This window comes from Macaca fascicularis, chromosome 15 (assembly GCF_037993035.2).
Source record: "Macaca fascicularis isolate 582-1 chromosome 15, T2T-MFA8v1.1".
NCBI lineage: Eukaryota > Metazoa > Chordata > Mammalia > Primates > Cercopithecidae > Macaca > Macaca fascicularis.
The window spans coordinates 56517819-56537658 of NC_088389.1; the positions used below are offsets into that span (position 1 = coordinate 56517819).

A 19840-nucleotide genomic window follows, 5' to 3' on the forward strand; every position below is an offset into this window, starting at 1 on the left:
CCCAGTTTTCCTGCCTTGTGCCAGTCTCAGAGCCCCCACTCAGCTCTAGTCTTTTCTTTTCTAGGGACTGTAACACTGGTCTTTGATTCACAGTCTGCAGTACTGGCATGGAGGGAGAGAGATTTCCTGAGCTAGGCTCCAACACAGCCTGAAATCACCGAGCTTCGCTTCTGAGTCCTGACCCCCAGATAGACTTCCCTATGCACTCTATGCCTATGCCTGAATCATGTCTGGCTGGCTGTTTCTCCAGAATTGAGGTGGGGAGAGGTGGGAAGAATGAAAGGAAAACCCTTTAAAGAGAATGGGAGGGTCATTTACACCGGACAAATGAGTCAGTGAAGACTGTGGGCTCTGAAAACAGACTGCATGGGTTCAAATCCCAGCTTCACCTTCACGAGCTATGTGACCTTGGACAAGTTATTGAAATTCTTTGTTGCTCAGTTTCCTCACTTATAAAATGGAGATTATACCAGTTATTTACCTTATAAATTGTCATAAAGATGAGGCAAGTTGCTACATTGATAAAGTGCTCAGAATTGTGCCTTACACATATTAAATGTTAAATAATTATCAATGATAATGATGACCACAAGCTTCCAGCAAAGGGGTAACACCCAGGCTCCTTAGTACGGCATCTGAAGATTTGCCTAGTGTGGCCCTGTTTCTCTCTCACTGCATATCTTTGTCCATGTGTGCCATTATAAAAAAAAATACCTGAGACTGGGTCCTTTTAAAGAAGAGAACTATATTCCCCACAGTTCTGGAGGTTGGAAGTTCCAGCTCAAAGCACCAGCAAGTTTATTGCCTTAGTAGGGGCCTGGTCTCTGCTTCCAAGATGGCACCTTGTTGCTTGACCTCCACAGGGGACAAATGTTGTCTCCTCACATGGTGAAAGGGTGGAAGGGCAACGAAAGGGACTAGCTATCTTCCTCAAGCCCTTTTATAAGGGCACTCATCCCTTCATAAGGGCTCTTAATACCAACCCTTGGAGTTTAAGTTTAAACATATGAGTTTGAGAGGGACAAATACATTCAAACTACGGCACTATTCATGCCTTGTATACGCTTCCTTCAGCCACAGCAGTCAGTTTCACAACACTATACCACTGTCCAGGAAAGATCATGTTTTCCTTTGTTTATGCTACTCTCAGGTTAGTGCGTTCACTTTCCCCACCTAACTTCCCCATCCTGCCTCTCTTATTCAAACGTTATTTCATGCACCAGCTTCCCCACAAATCCCAGGAAGCGTGGATCAAATGTATCATGGAGGTATATGTTTGTTTTCTCCCTAGACTCAAGCTGTTTAAAAGGAAAGACACAAAGTCCTTCTATCGCCATCCCATGATACACAGAAGAGTGCCTAGCACATAGTATTAACTCAATATATTAAGTGTTTTTAATTCTACAGGATTGACTCTTGTCATTGATGTCAATGGCTAAATAATGGCTGTTTTAGAGTACATGTGAGGGTTTTCTTAGATAATCTACACAAATCACTTAGCAAAGTGCTGGCCACATATATTTATTGTGACTAGCACTGTTGCTATAACTGCTGCTGTTTTGGTGTATAGCAGTATAGCAGAAAGAGCTCAAGCTTTGGAGCTGAAGAGAAATGGAATGAAAGACCAACTTTGCCACTTAAAAGCTGCAGGAACTCCAATTTCCTTAGTTATAAAATTGAGGTTATAATATCTATTTGAACGTAAAACACTTGGCAGAAAGTAAGCAACCAATAAATATCATTAGGTTCCTTCTCTTTCTCTTCTATGCCTATTTTTGTGGCTTGGCTCAGTTTACTACACTTCTCTGGTCTCACTTTCCTCCTCTGTAAAAATGAACTAGATGATTTCCATGTTCCCTACCAGATCCAAATTTCAAAGTTACTGAACTCACCATCATTTTCCCCTTGAATCTACTCATTCTCTGTCCCTGAGGGAGGTTCTTTCCCTGATAGCTACCCAGTATATTAAATTGTTTCAATTCTCTATCTCTATCTCTCTCAATCTCTCTCTAAGAGACCATAAAGTGGTCCAGACCCAGGGCCTTGGCACAACTCCATGGGCCATTTGCACAGTGGGATTAACATACGAATAGCACCTGTCAACTGAAGAATCATGAGCTTCATAAATTCGGACAGGAGATCTTTATTTCTCATAAAGGGTTGTGGCCAGCGGGCCAGCCATCCTGCAGAATGGGAAGCATAGCCTCAGCAGAAGCTGACAGCAAGCACTTCAAGGGAGGGGTAAAAGGGAACAGGAATTTATGCTGAGTGGGGTGGCTGAGTATACATATTGAATAACCTATAGGAGGAGTCATAAATATTTATGAAAAGAGATACATGCACATGTGCAGTTGAGCTTCATGCCTCTTCATAGGCCCCATGTTCAAAAAATGGTGGTGTTAGCGTGACCCAAGGGTGGAGTTTTTGGTCTTCTGATGTCCAAACGTGAAGCTGAGGACATGAAAACCCTCACTGTGCATCCCCTACAAGTTGGTCAAAACCATCTGGAGATGGTGGTCATCTTTTAGGAAGGGTGCATTGTGAAACTGGTGAGCTGTCACACTGAAACTGCAAAGAGGGAGGGAGAATCTGGTTATGGCCTCAGATGATTAGCTAAAGGTGATAAAGCAATGAATTATCAGTTTCTTGTTTTCCAGAGCTAGCTTCTGCTTACTTCTTAAGAAAGAATTATAGCTAAAATTAATAAGGAAGGGACATAGTGAGGCATGGTAGACCTCCCATTCTATCAAGGCCAGCAATTCAGTTTTTAAGGTTTCTCTGGGGTCCCCATGAACAAGATAAAGTTCGTTCAGTCAGTTGGAAAGCTTTGAATTTTATTTTTATTTCTCACACTCTAGGCATTGGGAGCTCCTCGGCAGCCCTTAGTCCAACCCTGGCTGAATTCCTTTCATGATGTAGAATAAAAGTCACAGAACACACAGGGAGAAATAGTCTCCAGCTTTCCTCGAGTCCAGAAAAAATGAATATCCATCTGAAAACCAAAGAGTGCACGAGCATTGGGCCAGGTATATCATTGTATTCACGGCCTTTTCTTTCCTGTTCTGTCACAGACTTTGCAAATGGGCATCAAACACTTCTCTGGACTCTTCGTGCTGCTGTGCATTGGATTTGGTCTGTCCATCTTGACCACCATTGGTGAGCACATAGTATACAGGCTGCTGCTACCACGAATCAAAAACAAATCCAAGCTGCAATACTGGCTCCACACCAGCCAGGTGAGTGCCACAGGTGTCTTGCTCCAATATTCTTAAACTGTAGAATTCCTAGTGATGGGAGGATCCAGAGCCCTATGTCAGACTGATAAGTCATGTTACCACAATAACGAGGGTGGGGTAGGCACTCTCATTAGAGCAGAAGGAATTATCTCTATCCCATTAATTCACATTTCCCTTATATTGCTATCCCACAGTGCTCCTTCCTTTCCTATAACCCTTCACTGTTGCTCATAATAGAAGCAATAGAACTTTTTTTAACCAGGTTTCACTTAATAGTGACAGTCTGAAGAGATGGTGTGAAAGATTTCCTAGGTTCTTTTCTTGCCATAATTGAAACCTATTACATGAGTTTAAAGTCCCTGGTCCCCTTTAAGCAATCCCACTTGCCCCTGTTCTCTCTGCTTCTTCCCTGGTCCAGAGAAGTTTGAGATCCACTGGGGCCAAGGCCAAACTTCACAAGGTCGCAGTTCTCTGCTGTAATCTAGACATCAACACACTGATTTACAGGGAGAACAGAAACTGTCAAGCAGACTGGCGATTCAAGCACACTCATCTGCACATCTCTCCCTGAATGAAATTGGCATGGAGACCCAAAATGTAGTCAGAAGGCTTCATAATGATGGAAGATCTCTAACAAAGGGAGTGGTTTCACTTGACCACAGCAAGGCTGGATGAGCCATCCTGGCCTCTCCTGTGGTGAGACTGCCTCCTGCCCCTCAGTGTACCATGGATTACCTCCCAGCAGGGAAGCTGTCGCTTCTTCTGCATTTACCCCACTCATGTATTCATATACCCTCACGCTAACCTCCTCGCTTTGGTAACACTTTTCTTTTTCCTAGATAGGTTACTATCATTGGTTTGGTTACAGTTGAACCCTGTTCTTCCTACTTTCATCCTGGGAAGTATTTGGTCCTCTAGGAGAACTCCACGTATCTTCCTTATTGTATCCTAATACTATTAATTTAATTCTCAAGAGTCCTCCTTCCCTTCTTTGTTTTGGTTGTCAATAATTTTGTACTTTTTACTCATCTTTAGCAATTGTTGAAGGCCTTTTGCTACATATTAGTTATGATTGTGCCTCCTTATATCACATACTGTCTTATAATACTGAGCTTTCCATCAGAACACTTTGTTTATCCAGGTGGAATAATAACCTCTAATTAGAATTTTTGTTCCCTTAGATTTGAGGCTGAATGTTGATCTATTTTTAGGCATTCCTGGAATTTGTTTAAAGAGGCCAAGGTTTGTAATGACTACATATACCATTAAATGTCAAGTGGTTCTTCATCCCCTGACCTATGTGTTTCTCATAATTTCTACATGTGAATCTGTTCTCTCCACCAGAGATTACACAGAGCACTAAACACATCATTTGTAGAGGAAAAGCAACAGCATTTCAAGACCAAACGTGTGGAAAAGAGGTAAGAAGGGGCCAATGGCAACTGTCTTTATATTTGTAAAATAATATTTAGAGATCTAACTGTATAAATAATTATTCAGATCAAATCAGGACAATTTGTTTAACAACAGAATCAGTATAAATACAGGGAAATAAAACATAGAATAAAAAATGTATATGGACACTAAAATGCAGTATACACAATATACTGTCATGGTTAGAAGTGTAGCCATGGACTCTAGGATCAACCCTCTTGATCCAAATCCTGTCCCCAAGACTTATGATATGTGTTACTTTGTGTAAGTCATTGATCTAATCTCTCTGCACCTCAAGTTCCTCATTTGTAAAGTTGAGATAAAAACAGTACCTATTTCCTAGAGTAGTTGTAAAGATTAAATGAGATCATACATGTAAATCTCTGAACGAAAGGAAATGCCTAATAAATATTAACTATTATTATGTACAAAATACATGTAAGAATTAATGAATACTGCAGGCAATTAATTTCATGGTTTACTGTCTTTTGGCATATTTCCACTCCCTACTCCTTTCTAGCACTCTTAGGAACAGAGTATTGGAAATATGAAACAGACATGTCCTGCCTAATTCATTTCCTGGCACTTTTCTACAAACTCCCTAGCAAAGAGCATCTTATTAATAGGAAATAACAAACATTAAATGCATTGATGACATCTGAAAATCGAAGCTCTTCACTCTCACCACACCAGGCTGTGGATGACTGTTCCCTAGTTCATGGTGACTAAAGATGTCAGAAGCACTTGGGTCTGGTTCCTGGCTGGAAGTTTCTGCTGCCTGCTGCCTAAGGCAACCCTCCTGATTCTTTCATACACCCAGAGGCCTCGGATGAGGGCATCAGCTCCAAGCAACTGTGTCATCTGTTACATATCCTCAGCTCAAAGCTTGGCTTTCTAGTTTTGAAATCTGACACACCTCTCATCATAACAGAAGAAAAAGGGATGGAAAACAGGATTCTTTTTCATTGTTAGTATCTCCTCTGGGACTGCTGCAGTACCCTTCTATCCAGTCTCCATCTAGCTTGTCAGAATCATTTCCTTTATCTCTTGAAGTATCTCTTTCCAGTCAGTGAGCACTCCTCCCACCTCTCTCAGTCTGTGGTATTCCTGCATCGTATTGCAAGTCTGTTAGTGACAAGCTATATACTAGTCCAGCCACAGCTGTTCCATGTCATGTTACATCTATTTTTTCTATTTTTAACATACATTTTTAATAACAGTAACACAAGAAGACATAGCAGCAAATATATCATCTTACAATGACAAAATATTTGTTTTCCAGCTTCCTGTTAACAGAAACAGGAAGCCCAATAATCCCATCTCCAACTGTGATATGATTCATATTCACGTCTTTCTCACATAAATTGAAAGCCATTTGTGTCTTTTGACGCAACTTACCCACTTTTCTTGGCAGATTCCCTTCCTGAACCCCTTATTTTGAGGAGCTAAGGAGAACAGGAGCTCATGGTTTAGCTTGGGCTCACATTTCCTGTGCCTACCTCTATACAGCCCAACATTAGCAGCCTGTCAAACCCAACGAGTGTTTGGCATCCCATGGCTGTCATGTCTCTTTGGAATAGTCCAGTGGAGTATTAAACCTCAGTGTTACATAAATGCTCCAGGGAAACCTATTTTTAGTGTTAAATACCCATTTTTAGCATTAAATACAGCTCTCTCGCTGGTCACATAACACTCTAAGACTGAAGAAGGCTTGAATCAAAGCAAAGCCTAAATGTTACTGAAGCTAGGAGTATAACACGCGCCGTGGGTTATTTTTTTCCAAGCAGACACTGAGTCTTACACTCAGCATTTGTCGCCTTGCACTCATAGGTACCCACATCAAATACCAGACAACTGGTGATACTAGCAACTAGAATTTGGCACAAAGTCCAGCATTTGTTTATTCCTCTATATTATATTACCAGATAGATATACAAAGCTCTGGAGAAGACCAGTCCAGCTATCTTTACTTACCTTATCACTGTGGCTATCTAGACAGTCGAAGAAAATGTATAGATGCTCTACTCTCAGGTTTTCCCTGCTATGAACCATTGTATGGCATTAGAACGCTCTCTCCCTCTTCTCTTGGAAGAATATCTATGTAAATGCTCATGCCTGCTACAACTTGACATCCCTCCCCTGTGCTCCATATTCACTGAACAAATAAAAGAGCAAATAGATAAATGAATGGATTACTAACACGAGTTTGAGGAAACGCTTGGAGAAATTTTGGGCCATGATATGGAAGTAGGTATTACCCCTTATTCATTTAATGCAGAGAAAATAAGGTACATATTACAGGAGACTATTTAGATATAGCCCTGGGTTTATTCAACATGTGATTTCACATAAATTTTTCGTCTATCCTTCATCTCACTGGGTTCCCAATCAATACACGCCACTCCCCTTTTCACTTTCCTCTCACCCTAAGAAACACAAAAATTATACACTATAACAGCACAACCACAATTACTTTGAGATTATTCAAATTCAATAGGAAAAGATTTGAAGAAAAATATTAAAGGGAATTATCAAGCTAGAAGGAAAATTATATCTCCTCTCTGATTCAGGTCTAAAGTCAATGGAGCTATAAGTGGGTTCATTACAGAACTTTTACCCAGCCCAGGATGCATGAAAACTGAGTTCTGGTGCCCTCTGCTCATTTATATAAAACTTAGACTATGAGGCATGTTAAAGAACCACAGCGTGGTTTGGAGTATGTGTTTCAATGGCTTGGGGCATGTATAAGTTGGTCTTCGCTCTGTGATAAATCATCCCAATACTTAATGTTTTAAATAGCAAGTTGCTTACTAATTAATGGATCAGCTGTGCAGTCTGCTGATCTGAGCCAGACTTTGCTGATTTTGGCTGGGTTTGCTCATATGTCTGTAGCCAACTTTGGGGAGGAGGAAAGCAGCTAAGGGCTGTCTGATCTATGATGGCCTCAGCTGGGTCAACTGGGAAGCCTGAGGATTCTCTCCATATGGTCTGCCATCATGCAGCAGGCCATTCTGGACTTGTTCACATTGCAGCAGCAGGGTTCCAAGAGAGTGGAAATGTGCAAGACTTCTTAAAAGTTTAGGCTTGGAACTGCCACTCTGATATGTCTGCCACTTTCTGTTGGCCAAAACAAGTGCGAGAACAGTCCTAACTGAAGCGGGGAGGAAAGCAGATTCAGCATAGGTACACGCTGCAAAGTCACATTACAGAGGGCATAAATGAAAGGAGAAAAGAAGGTTTATGGCCACTTTTACATAGAGACTTTATTATTCTTCTCTTTCCCCTTCTCCCTCCAGATTGTCCCCCTTCTCCTGGCAAGTAAGAGTCCAGGAAAAAAGTAAATTCAGTTACATGAATGAGAACAAAAACACAATGGTTTGGTAGGGTGTTTCTATTTAGTTTTGTCCTGTGGTTGATTGCAAAAGTTGTCATAACCCTCCTACTCCTCCTTCTGCTTCTCCTATGGTAGAAAAAATCAGCAGCTATGCTGCTTAGGGCTGTAATCTGTTCTTGTAGTAAGAAACTCTTCTTATTGCATAAGTGTCAAAGTGTGTTCCAGAAACAGGCTGTCTCCCCCTGTGACTATTTGGCAATAATTCTCATGCTGTCTATAGCCATCTCTCCACGATGGTAGTAGGTGATAGGATGCAAGCCTAAAACAGGATTGCAAATTGCTTTCTATACGACTTTCATTATCCCAGCAAGAAACTGAGGGCTTTCTTGGAATTTTTTAAGCATCAGACCTGAACTGTCATTCTCAACTCACATAAAAAACATCCCTATAGCAAGAAACACTTTGCTGAGACCTGTGGCTTATATGCTTTTATTCTCCCCAAAATCAAGTAGTAAATATCAGGATGGTCCTGTGGGACTAAGGATGAGCCATGTTATGAGATCTGTCAGCAGGCTGATGCTCAGAACCCAACAAGTGAATAAACAGATTTCGCTTTTATTAAAGCATCATCTTTCAAACCATAAAATGTTTCAAGGTGTGGCTAGTTTCTGAGCTTCCCTTGCAGAAAGGAAATTAAAAGCAACCTGAGGTTGTTCACACACACACACAAAAAAAGTGCCATACCCCATCCTATCAGCCCTTCAGATGACACCCGATTCCAATTTCAGAGCAGCATCGGACTTGAACTTTTGAATGTTCATGACTCCTTATTGCCCCACGACACCCTAGCAGGGAGTCTGTCCACAGCTTTGTTACTTCGTCTCTAAATGCACACCCAGCTCCATATTATTGACACAGGAAACGGCTAACAGATGAACAACAGCACTTTAAGAGCTGCAGAACGGAAAGTAAGTCTAAAATTTCTCTGTTTCCTAGGTCCAATGTGGGACCCCGTCAGCTCACCGTATGGAATACTTCCAATTTGAGTCATGACAACCGACGAAAATACATGTTTAGTGATGAGGAAGGACAAAACCAGCTGGGCATCCGGATCCACCAGGACATCCCCCTCCCTCCAAGGAGAAAAGAGCTCCCTGCCTCGCTGACCACCAATGGGAAAGCAGACTCCCTAAATGTATCTCGGAACTCAGTGATGCAGGAACTCTCAGAGCTCGAGAAGCAGATTCAGGTGATCCGTCAGGAGCTGCAGCTGGCTGTGAGCAGGAAAACGGAGCTAGAGGAGTATCAAAGGACAAGTCGGACTTGTGAGTCCTAGGTGACCACACTGCTCCCCTTTCTCAGTTCCTGACCTTTCTCTGAGCCCTTGAGACACTTTGTAATGCTCTTTTGTAACTACCGACAAAGGTATGGGGAAGCTGAGGCCTAGGTCTTCTTAGAGGTCAAGTCTGCTCTCCCTAGCCTAAAATGCAGCAGCAGCTCCTCTCAAGCTCACTCCCTAGGTCTCCAGGGTAGGAGTGTTTTTCTAGCAAGAATCTTAGTCAGGAGTAAGCTCTGTGTGAGAGATCTGTGAATAATCAGATAACCCCAGCTCCTGTTAACCTTTTCACCAGGTGCCACAGTAATATTTCTGGTTTTTAGCCCTTTCTCTGCACTACCAACAAGAGATAAAATTGTTACTCATACTTATGTCTTACTGGGTTGTTGGTTTTCATCATAATGCAGAACGAGGTTATCAAGGGTTGTAGCTTTTGATACAACTCCCCAATCTAGATTGATTTCTACATTCTGAATGGGGAGCAGGTAAGAGCAGAGCACCTCCCACTGGGGGTGGGGTACTTAAAAATTAACTCATTCGTATCATAAAGGTCAAGGATTGATTGGCTAGGCAAGAGCCATGTTTTTGAGAAGGTTCCGGATCTCTGACTCCATCCTGTTTAGTAAGAACAGGCTTATTAACACGCCACTGTGAAAGGGGAAGGGGATGTGGTAAGCGGAAACAGAAGACAGGCAGAAGAGGCATTAAAAATGCATATCATGCTTTTAGAACAAAAGCTCTGGGCCAGAAAGGCAATTTGGCTAAAAAATGAATAAGACTACTTCTAATGTAATTAAGCATCTCCACTATGGTGTGTGCCTTTTATAAAGAAGAGAGAAAAAGGCAAAGCAAGGTTGTGGCCTTAGGTTGGACCTGGAATATCCCTGCTTATTGCCTATAATGGAATAAGTGACACTGTGGGTGAAATGCTCTACACACCACACACTAGGCCATTTTCAGATCAGCAGTCACCCATCGCTTGGCATAGAAATCCCAAAACCTCCAGCCTGGGAACACCACCAGCTTTGACCATTCAAGACTTTGCCGTGCGCTTTGCATATCTGTATAGAAAATTAAGTCAATTCCCCATCCTCATACTCACTCATCTCTGAGGAGCTATGAACAGGTTTTGGTCCCTCTAATGATCCTCCAGCCTCATCTAATGCCCCCCAAAGACTGATACAAGTAACCTCCCCTCTGCTTAGGCGCCGCTTTCTTAGCATATAATGTTTAGGCAGCTAGAGAAAGGAATATGGGTCAGTTCTCAAATGTCAATGGAGATAAGAGTCATCTAGTGGAGAACTCATCAGAGTGCAGATTGCCAAGACCCTTCTCCAGAGATTATGCGGTGGGGGGTGGAGGTCTAGAGGTGAGCTCAGAAACCTACTGTTAGCCAACATCCCCAGGTGACTGACACGGGTGGTCTAAGAATTACTCTTCTAGAAACACCATTCTGGAAGTTTGGCTGCCCCCAGGCATGAGGAGAAGCATGAAGAGAAAACCTGTTTGAGAAGTTTGTTTTGTTTTTTAATAACTTTAGCACACATCTGCTGATTCTCCTTCAACATCCTCACCCCCACCCCTGGGCACCATTTAGGACAAGACTTCCTTATTTATCAGTTACTTGCTTTATCTTCCCAGGACTCATTGTTCCACTCCCAATCAATTTGAATGCCTACAATAAGTTCAGGAGCTGTGCCAAGAACTTTCCTCTTTTACAGCTGCAGATCACTGGAAAGGTGTCTCGATCACAAAACTTCTCCCTCTACTACTGGATGAAATGTCTGCATTTCCACCAAAATCTACCCAGTCGCCCAGGGAATAACAACTTAAGCTGTAGTTAGATAACACCTAGTGATTAATTGGCTAAGAAAACCCTGGAGTGGAGGGAGGCTCGGAGATACTGATACGGATGTGGGAGGGCTCCAAAGTTAGAGGTCACCAATCCCACAGAGGAAACAGTTCAATAATGAGGAAACAGGTGAGCCCTGAACACAGAAAAGGACAATTCTGTGTTGAAACACCCATCCCCTGACGTTCTCACCCCAGGCCCAGAAGTAGGTTTGCAGCTGCCTTTGGAAGATTTTGCCCCTTAGCCATCCCCACCCACTTGCAACAGCTAAGGATGCTGGAGACTCTGCCACCATGCTCTGCGTGCCCCTGAACCTCTGTGCTGCCCGGAAGGCTGATGTACAGGTGTACCTCAATCCACATTACAGCCATGCTCCTAATGTACATGGACATTTTTGTAACTCAGCTCATATTCTGACTGTATTTGAGAAGCTGGCTCTTTAAGGGAACCCAGAGGTGAATCCTTTTGTAAAGTAAAGCACCCTTTTGTAATGCAATTAATTATCCCTTAATGTATCTGTTTTGTAAGTCTGAATTTTTGTATATCGGGTTTACCTTAAGCTTCTCTAGTGAGGCATTCTGAGCAGTGGTGATCACATGCCAGATCGTCCTGCATATCCACGAAGTAGATGACCAATGCACGCTCCTCAAACATCTTTGGAGGAACTACCTGGCCAAAACACTGGCCAGGATGCAGCAAGCAGCAGCAGGGGCTGAAGGCAGGCTTACTGCCCTCAACATTGCTTGAAATGCCTCTATGTTCTGAATAAAGAAAAACCATAATTGCTTGTGGTGAAACGAAGCAGTCTTCATGTTAAGTAGCAATGGTTATTTTTACTGGTAGTAATTGAACAGTGTTTTGCAATTTGTGAAACGGTGTATTGTGTTTTGTAAAATGTCATGAAATGGTGGGTCCTTGGAAACCTCCTTTCTGTTCAGCTCCACCTCTGTTCTTTCAACTCCTTTCAGGCTCAAAAAACAAAAACAAACATCAGAAGCCTTCACATGGAGGGTTGTATTCTGGTAAAGAAGAAAGAGATAAGGGATGCTACCTTGCTTCCTCTACTGGTCTTCCCTTTTCATGAGATCAAGAAGGCCTCCATTCTCTTCCAAGCGCTCTTGCTGGGAAACCTGGAATATGACACATTGTGTCACACACCCCAACCCTGTTTTCCAAGGGGAATTTCTGGCACAGGAAGCACATAGTAAAGCAGGCTCGAATGAGCTGAAACAGATACAGCTACCTGGTTCGTGTAAATAAGAATAAAGGCCCCAGAGTGTGTATGCTTCCAGGTGGAGGAGAAAGGGGAATCTCCCAAAATTTAAAAACAAGTTGGAAGAATAACCAGGACAGCCAAGTGAGGCAGCCACAGGGACCCAAGCAGTAGAGGTCTTTAATGTGCCTGGAGATGACTCTCCGTCATTCACGAATCTTGCTATTGCACAAACCCTATCAGGAGCCGCTGCTTCCCTTCCAGCCAGAGAAGTGGTAAGTGGAGCAGGTGCCAAGCAGAACAGACCTTATCATCTGGGTAACAGACTTCTCAGTGTTGGTGCTGTGTCTGTTAGAGCCTTAGAGCAAGTTAAGTACTTCCTTGGTGTGGGTAAAGAAAAAAGGGGAAAGAAACTACTTTAGAGCCTTTTTCTCCCAACTCATACTTTTGATAGGAAAACCAGAAAACCCATCCAGTTCTTCAGAAATTGCTTTCTAGGCATTAACACTACTTTAGTATCTATACTGTTTAGTTATTCCTTTCTTAACCCACCTAAACTACCCATCTAATCCAGGATTCCCTCACTCTTTTTTAGTTTAGTTACTAATCATTTTATGAAAATAATGTACTTATAAGTATTTTCTTAAGGTTTGTGAAGAGTATTTGCATTGTGTCTTCATTTTAATGTGTTTGCAATCACTCCGCTCCAGGAAGAACGGAAATGCTGTCTTGTGAGCATGAAGTGAACAGGCTGTTTTGCTCCAGCCACTTTTCTTGTGCAACCACATGGATGGATTAGATGTCCTCAGGTCTTTTCCATCTTCAGTTTCTATGACTGTGGAATAAATGTTCAGATAGAAACTTCACTATTGGATGTACTGCTGGCTTTGTCTTTGGAGATTCAAATGTTGACATGATACCAGTTCCTTCTTAACAGGAGACCCGTTAATGCTATGATTTATGTTTGTTTCCTTGCTATAGTTCAAAGAAGAAACACAAGATATACTGAGAAAACTCAGAGCTCAGGCATCATGAAATGGCTTCATCTGAGATAGACCTTCTAGGAAAAAGCACAAGTTCAGAGGTCTCGAAAATCCTGTACTGATCACCCTCATTAGTAATTCGACAAACATCCGCTAAACAGCTTCCATGTAGGTGCCAAGTGCTGGAGACACAACAGTGAAGAAGATAGGTATGGTCCCCAACTTCTGACTTTTTTTTTTTTTTTTTGAGATGGAGTCTTGCTCTGTTGCCAGGCTGGAGTGCAGTGGTGCGATCTCGGCTCACTGCAACCTCTGCCTCCCGGGTTCAAGCAATTCTCCTGCCTCAGCCTCCCGAGTAGCTGGGACTACAAGCGCCCGCCACCTCGCCCGGCTAGTTTTTTTGTATTTTTTTTTTTAGTAGAGACGGGGTTTCACCATGTTGGCCAGGATGATATCGATCTCTTTACCTCGTGATCCACCCACCTCGGCCTCCCAAAGTGTTGGGATTACAGGCGCGAGCCGCGGTGCCTGCCCTCAGTCTGACCTTTTTACAACCTATAAACAGGTAATACTTTAAAACTAACATATATTGGGTACTTACTATAAACCATGATCTTAACAACCCCACAAGACAGACACTATAGATGTAGTCTTAAGTAGGTAAGTGGGACCTCCAGTTTACAGATAAAAACATAAGAGTTGGGCTGGGCACGGTGGCTCACGCCTGTAATCCCAGCACTTTGGGAGGCCGAGACGGGCGGATCACGAGGTCAGGAGATCGAGACCATCTGGCTAACATGGTGAAACCCCGTCTCTACTAAAAGTACAAAAAAATTAGCCGGGCGAGGTGGTGGGCGCCTGTGGTCCCAGCTACTCAGGAGGCTGAGGCAGAAGAATGGCATGAACCCAGGAGGAGGAGCTTGCAGTGAGCCGACATGGCGCCACTGCACTCCAGCCTGGGCAACAGAGCGAGACTCTGTCTCAAAAAAAAAAAAACAAAAAAAAAAACCAGAGTCAGAGAAACTATGTAACTTGCCCAAGGTTGCCGAACTAGTAATAGTAACAGATTAGTACAACCATGCAGGATTCTGGTCACTGCCTCACAATTTTCTATTCTTCCTTGAATCCCCTTTTAGTCTTTCTGCCTTATTGCTTCTTTCCCATGCCTCAGTACGGCCCCTAGCTCCACAGAACAGAGAGGGAAGTGGATAGTATAACTGCACCTTCATTGGTCCACTTAACTCAACACTGTAATACCTGTATCTCATAAAAATAGCATTTCAGCATCTTTTCTTTCGGCTTTGTAGCCCAACCAAGAACTGATGCAAACACAGTTCACAGTTACAAATCATCAGCAGGCCTGCAGTCCCAGACAAACTGGCAGTTTCTGATGACCCAAGCAGTTTTAGCTGCAGGCAAATTTGCCTTCATGAATCTGCTAGCCTGTTGCCTTCTTCACACATATTCTTTCAGAATAGAAACAATCAAATCTCATGAAAATGTAAACCCACTATAACTTAATTCAACTACCTACTTACCTAAGGATGTTTCTGCATTACCCAATCATTCAGATTCTGGATGCCTATTTGTACCTAGGCATTGGGGCTAGTTGCTGGAAATAGACAGATAAAAAGAGCAGGTTCTGATCCCACAGAGCTCAGTGTAATGAAAGGACACAAGCTGACAACATATTATGGTGTATACTCTAATAAAGAAATGCACATCGGGTGCTATTGGAGCAAAGACGACACTGTGTGTGTGTGTGCATGTAGGTGTAGGTGTGTGAGGTGAAGAGACAGGGTGGAGGGTAACAGGCAACTGAAGTAAAAGCAAAGCATGTACAAAATTCCAAATTTGGGAAACCTGGCAATCAAGAAACTGGGACCTTCAAATCATTTCATATAACAGAAACACACAGTTTCAGGTGGATGACAAACTATATGGACTGGAAAGAGAAAAGCAGAGGCAAGATCACTTGTGCTAAATTGGATTTGTGTCCCGAAGACTACAGGAACCACTAAAGGATTTTAAGGTGAAGAGAAAACTAGTAAAAGAACAGGATCCTCACCACTAGGTGGAGCTGGATGTCACTCACATGCATTTTAGTTGTAGGACAGTGAACACATTAAGTTAACTTTTTGAAGTTTTGGAACGAGTTGGCCATGACATCATTTACCAGGACAGGCAGACTAGAGATAGACAGACATGGATAAACATGTGTCTTAGATTTCAGGGAGGATGTCAGTGTTTCCCCCGCTCCCCAGAAATAGGAAGAAAATGTAGATGGTAACAAAAGTTGATCTATCAATTTATTTGCTCAACAATAATAAAAGTTAGTATTTGCTGAGCATTTACTAGGTGCCAGGCACTGTGCTGAATGTCTCCTGTATAATGACTCATTTCATCCTCCATACAACCCTACGAGGTAGTTATTTTATAGATGAAGAAACTGAAGCATAGGGACATGAAGTAACTTGCTAGTAAGTAGCAGCACCATACCCAGGCAAGTCGGACTTCATGAGAAATATATTTAACACAATGCCTGGAGTCACAATAAGCACTCAGCAAATGCATATGATTGGGAGAGCAGGAAGAAATCTAAGATCCCTTGATTCAATCCTACTCTACAACAAGGTGCTAAAGGAACTCAGTGAATTCAGAAACAAAATGTAGTTCTAATCCAGGCAAAGAGTCTAGTTAGATTAGAATGATCAAGGATAAGTACAGTGGGTATATGTAAGTCTTTAGGAGACTTCAAAATGACTCAGAAAGTATTTTCACTTATTATCTACCTGATGACAAGTACTCTATTAGTACAGGTCTCCAATTAGGATAAAAGAACAATGGAGCTCTCATAGTAGCATGTCAATCCTGTGGCTAAACTGAGTGGCCCTGGAACCTATTTCCTCACTTCTAGAATAAGGACATGGTCTGAGTTCCCTTTCAGCTCTAATATCCTCAGAGTATATTATTATTATATTAATGTGAATATAGCTTCCCGCAAAAAAAAAAAAAAAAAAAAAGGTTAACTTACAATAAATGAAGCCTTTACGCAGGTTTCCGTAGTGTAGTGGTTAACATGTGTGCCTTGCTGTAAGCGAAGTCTCAGCTATCATGGGTTGCCACTACAGAAGTGTTAGTTTTAGAATTCATAATAATTCCTTTTATTACCACAAAGTAAATTAAAACTGTAGTCATATATTTTTGGATAATACAAATTTGAAGGGTTACTTCAATATATGAGAAAAGATTGTTTCTACTTAGGGGGTGAAAAAAAGAAAGAGTAATAAGGTTTGAATCACACATTGGCCCAGTAAAACAGACTTCTGAAGATCTCGCAGCAGAAGCATGAAGCAGAATTAACTTAATCATGAAAACCTTTACTGACTATTATGTGCCTCTGCTAGATATTTAAGGATTAGACTGTTAAGACATTGTCCTTTCCATGTCCTTTAGTAATTGAGAAGTAGGCTATAAATAAGACCTTAATAGCTAACGTTTGGAACAGACCAAACATGGGCAGGAATCCCAGAAGGTAAAGCTCATTCTTTCTGATAGGACAACTTTTTAAGTATTTCCAAACTTTTTTTTTTTTTTTTTTTGAGACGGAGTCTTGCTCTGTCACCCAGGCTGGAGTGCAGTGGCGCGATCTCGGCTCACTGCAAGCTCCGCCTCCTGGGTTTACGCCATTCTCCTGCCTCAGCCTCCTGAGTAGCTGGGACTACAGGTGCCCGCCACCTCGCCCGGCTAGTTTTTTGTATTTTTAGTAGAGACGGGGTTTCACCGTGTTAGCCAGGATGGTCTCGATCTCCTGCCTTGTGATCCGCCCGTCTCGGCCTCCCAAAGTGCTGGGATTACAGGCTTGAGCCACCGCGCCCGGCCCCCAAACTTTAAGATCTAGAAAATTTGTTAAGTATTTCTATGCCAGGGGTTTCCTATTGTGCAAACCCAATCCAACCTACACATAATCCACCATTTTTCTACTAATCTCAGTGTATCTGTCTTATCATCAGTCAAGCAGACTTCTCCAATAATGAGTAATCAAAACTTTTCTGCAGATCCACTGGGACTGGGGTTTATCTGGCAGTCCTCAGATAAACCCTCAAAGAACAAAATGTAAAGGCATTCCACACCCTAGCAAATGACAATGGGAATAAAGACGAGAGCAGCATATGCTTCCTGCAAGAATAAGCATCACCATCCCAGTAGGTTTAGAAGACTGATGATCATTTACTGTCTAGAACCTTCATAAAATCAAATCACACTCATCACTCTAGTGGCATGTACATTAAACTATGTGCATTGAATTCCGGCCCTTGAAGAACAAGGAAGCCTATGGATCTCGACAGAGAAAAAGGAAAAGGAATCGCAATGGAAATTCATGTAAGAATACAATTGCAGAAATAGTTCAATACCTTTGAAAAAGATCCCTATAGTAATTAAGAAGGTAAGATCCAAGCCATGTAGTTAAGATGCATGCCTCAGAGCACACCTGACTTTGGTCAAAATCACTAAGAAATTTCCAAGGTAACAATGAAAGAAAGAAAAAAAGAGACAGAGAGACCATCCCTACAAAATCTGAAATGGTTTTTGTTTTTGAGACACGGTCTCACTGTGTCACCCAGGCTGGAGTACATGGCATAATCACAGCTCACAGCAGACTTAGCCTCCAGTGCTCAAGCTACCCTCCTGCTGCAGTCTTTCAAGTAGCGGGGACTACAGGTGTGCACCACCACAGCCAGCTAATTTTTGAAATTTTTTTGTAGAGACGGGGTCTCTCTATGTTGCCTGGGCTGGTCTCAAACTCCAGGGCTCAAGCGATCCTCCTGTCTCAGACTCCCAAACTGCTGGGATTATAGGCATGAGCCACTGCACCCAGCCTGAAGTGTTTTTAAGAAATGAGAAGTCTCTAGGACTTCTACAATAATCTTTGAAATTGGCATTTATGAGCATTACCTTAAAGAAATTACCCTTTAAAGTTCGTATGGATCAAGGGTTGTGATTGCTAACTAGGATCTAAAAAAGCTATGAATAATGTACATACAATACAAATAAAATTTGGTATGCAGTTTGGAAGTATTCCTGAAGCCCATTCATTGACTTCCTCTGTAGTGAGAGAAGCCAACTGCCAAAAAATCACCATCATTTTTGGTTATTATCTGAAATTGACTTTGTGTTGCCGTGACCTCAAGCCGGTTGGGATCAGGGGCGCCCTGCTCATCTCAACTAGAGGAAATTCCTCTAAATCCAACTTCCCATGGGGCTAGTGGTTTCCTCCACAACATTCCACAGGATATATGGTCCCCTGGCGCTGGGCAGCTGACTTTCTCAGTCAATTGTCGCAAAGAGCCAACAGCCAAGCCCAAACCACCTGTTGACCAAGCAGTATATCTGCACCCAACCAACCAAGTTATGCTCAAGCTTACCCTATAAGAAGAGCAAGAAGCAAGGTGAAAGTGTCCTATTAATAAATGAAAACTCACTGTGTCCAGAAGCAGGAGTTAATCCTGTCATGATGGTTCTGTGGGGTGGGGGTGTTTGCTGAGCAGGGGGTCAAGGGACCCATGACCTCTCTTGATGACCTAGTAAGATTCTCTAGTTAGATTCATTGCTTAATTCCTACCACATGACTTTGCGGAATTCAGTGCAAATCTTGCTGATTATAGCTGGTGACCACAAAAGGACACAGAATTTGCTTTTACCTGTCTTCTAGGACAGGTGGTGATCAAGAGGGATCCACTTTACACAACCCCTTGCCAGAGATTTATAAAACCTCTGGTTTGCTGGTTACTATAAAACATAATGCAGCTGGGCATGGTGGCTCACACCTATAATCCCAACACTGGGAGGCCGAGGAAAGCGGATCACCTGAGGTCAGGAGTTTGAGACCAGCCTGGCTAACATGGTAAAACCCCATCTCTGCTAAAAATACAAACAGCCAGACATAGTGGTGAGCACCTGTAATCCCAGCTACTCAGGAGGCTGAGGCAGGAGAATCACTTGGACCCAGGAGGCAGAGGTTGCAGTGAGCCAAGATTGTGCCACTGCACTCCAGCCTGGGCAACAAGAGCAAAATTCCATCTCAAAAAAAAAAAAAAAGAAAAAACCACCACCACATAATGCAAGAACTCTCACCCTAAAGCTACAGGCGGCAATATGCTCCCCCTAAAAACAAATTATAGTCTCTTACCCCACATAATGAACTATGAAAGATAACTGAGTAGTCAAATAAATTAATCTTTTAGGTATTATTTTTCCACAGAATAGACTCAATAAAAGAACTAGGAGAAAAGTGCTTCAATTAAGCAAAGATCTAAATACTCTAAACAAGGCCAACCTCTTGATCTAAGCTGATTATTTCCATGCAAGAGAATTCAATTCTAGAACTGCAGGTATAAAATCAACTTGTAACAATAAAGACAAAAGTTTCAAAGAAAAATCATAAACACAAA

The 19840-nt window shown here is 42.3% G+C and overlaps 1 protein-coding gene across 2 annotated transcripts in view; it reads left to right on the top strand.

Moving 5' to 3' along the window:
* Positions 1-13271, top strand: part of GRIN3A (glutamate ionotropic receptor NMDA type subunit 3A) — a 165968-nt gene extending 152697 nt beyond the window's left edge. For both annotated transcript variants that reach the window (XM_005581158.5, XM_074016955.1), the window contains 3 exons: positions 3072-3236; positions 4581-4657; positions 9001-13271. In XM_005581158.5, coding sequence (XP_005581215.3) covers positions 3072-3236; positions 4581-4657; positions 9001-9340 — 582 coding nt within the window. In that variant the 3' untranslated portion in view covers positions 9341-13271. The remainder of the gene's footprint in view (positions 1-3071; positions 3237-4580; positions 4658-9000) is intronic.
* The last annotated feature ends 6569 nt before the right edge of the window (positions 13272-19840 follow it).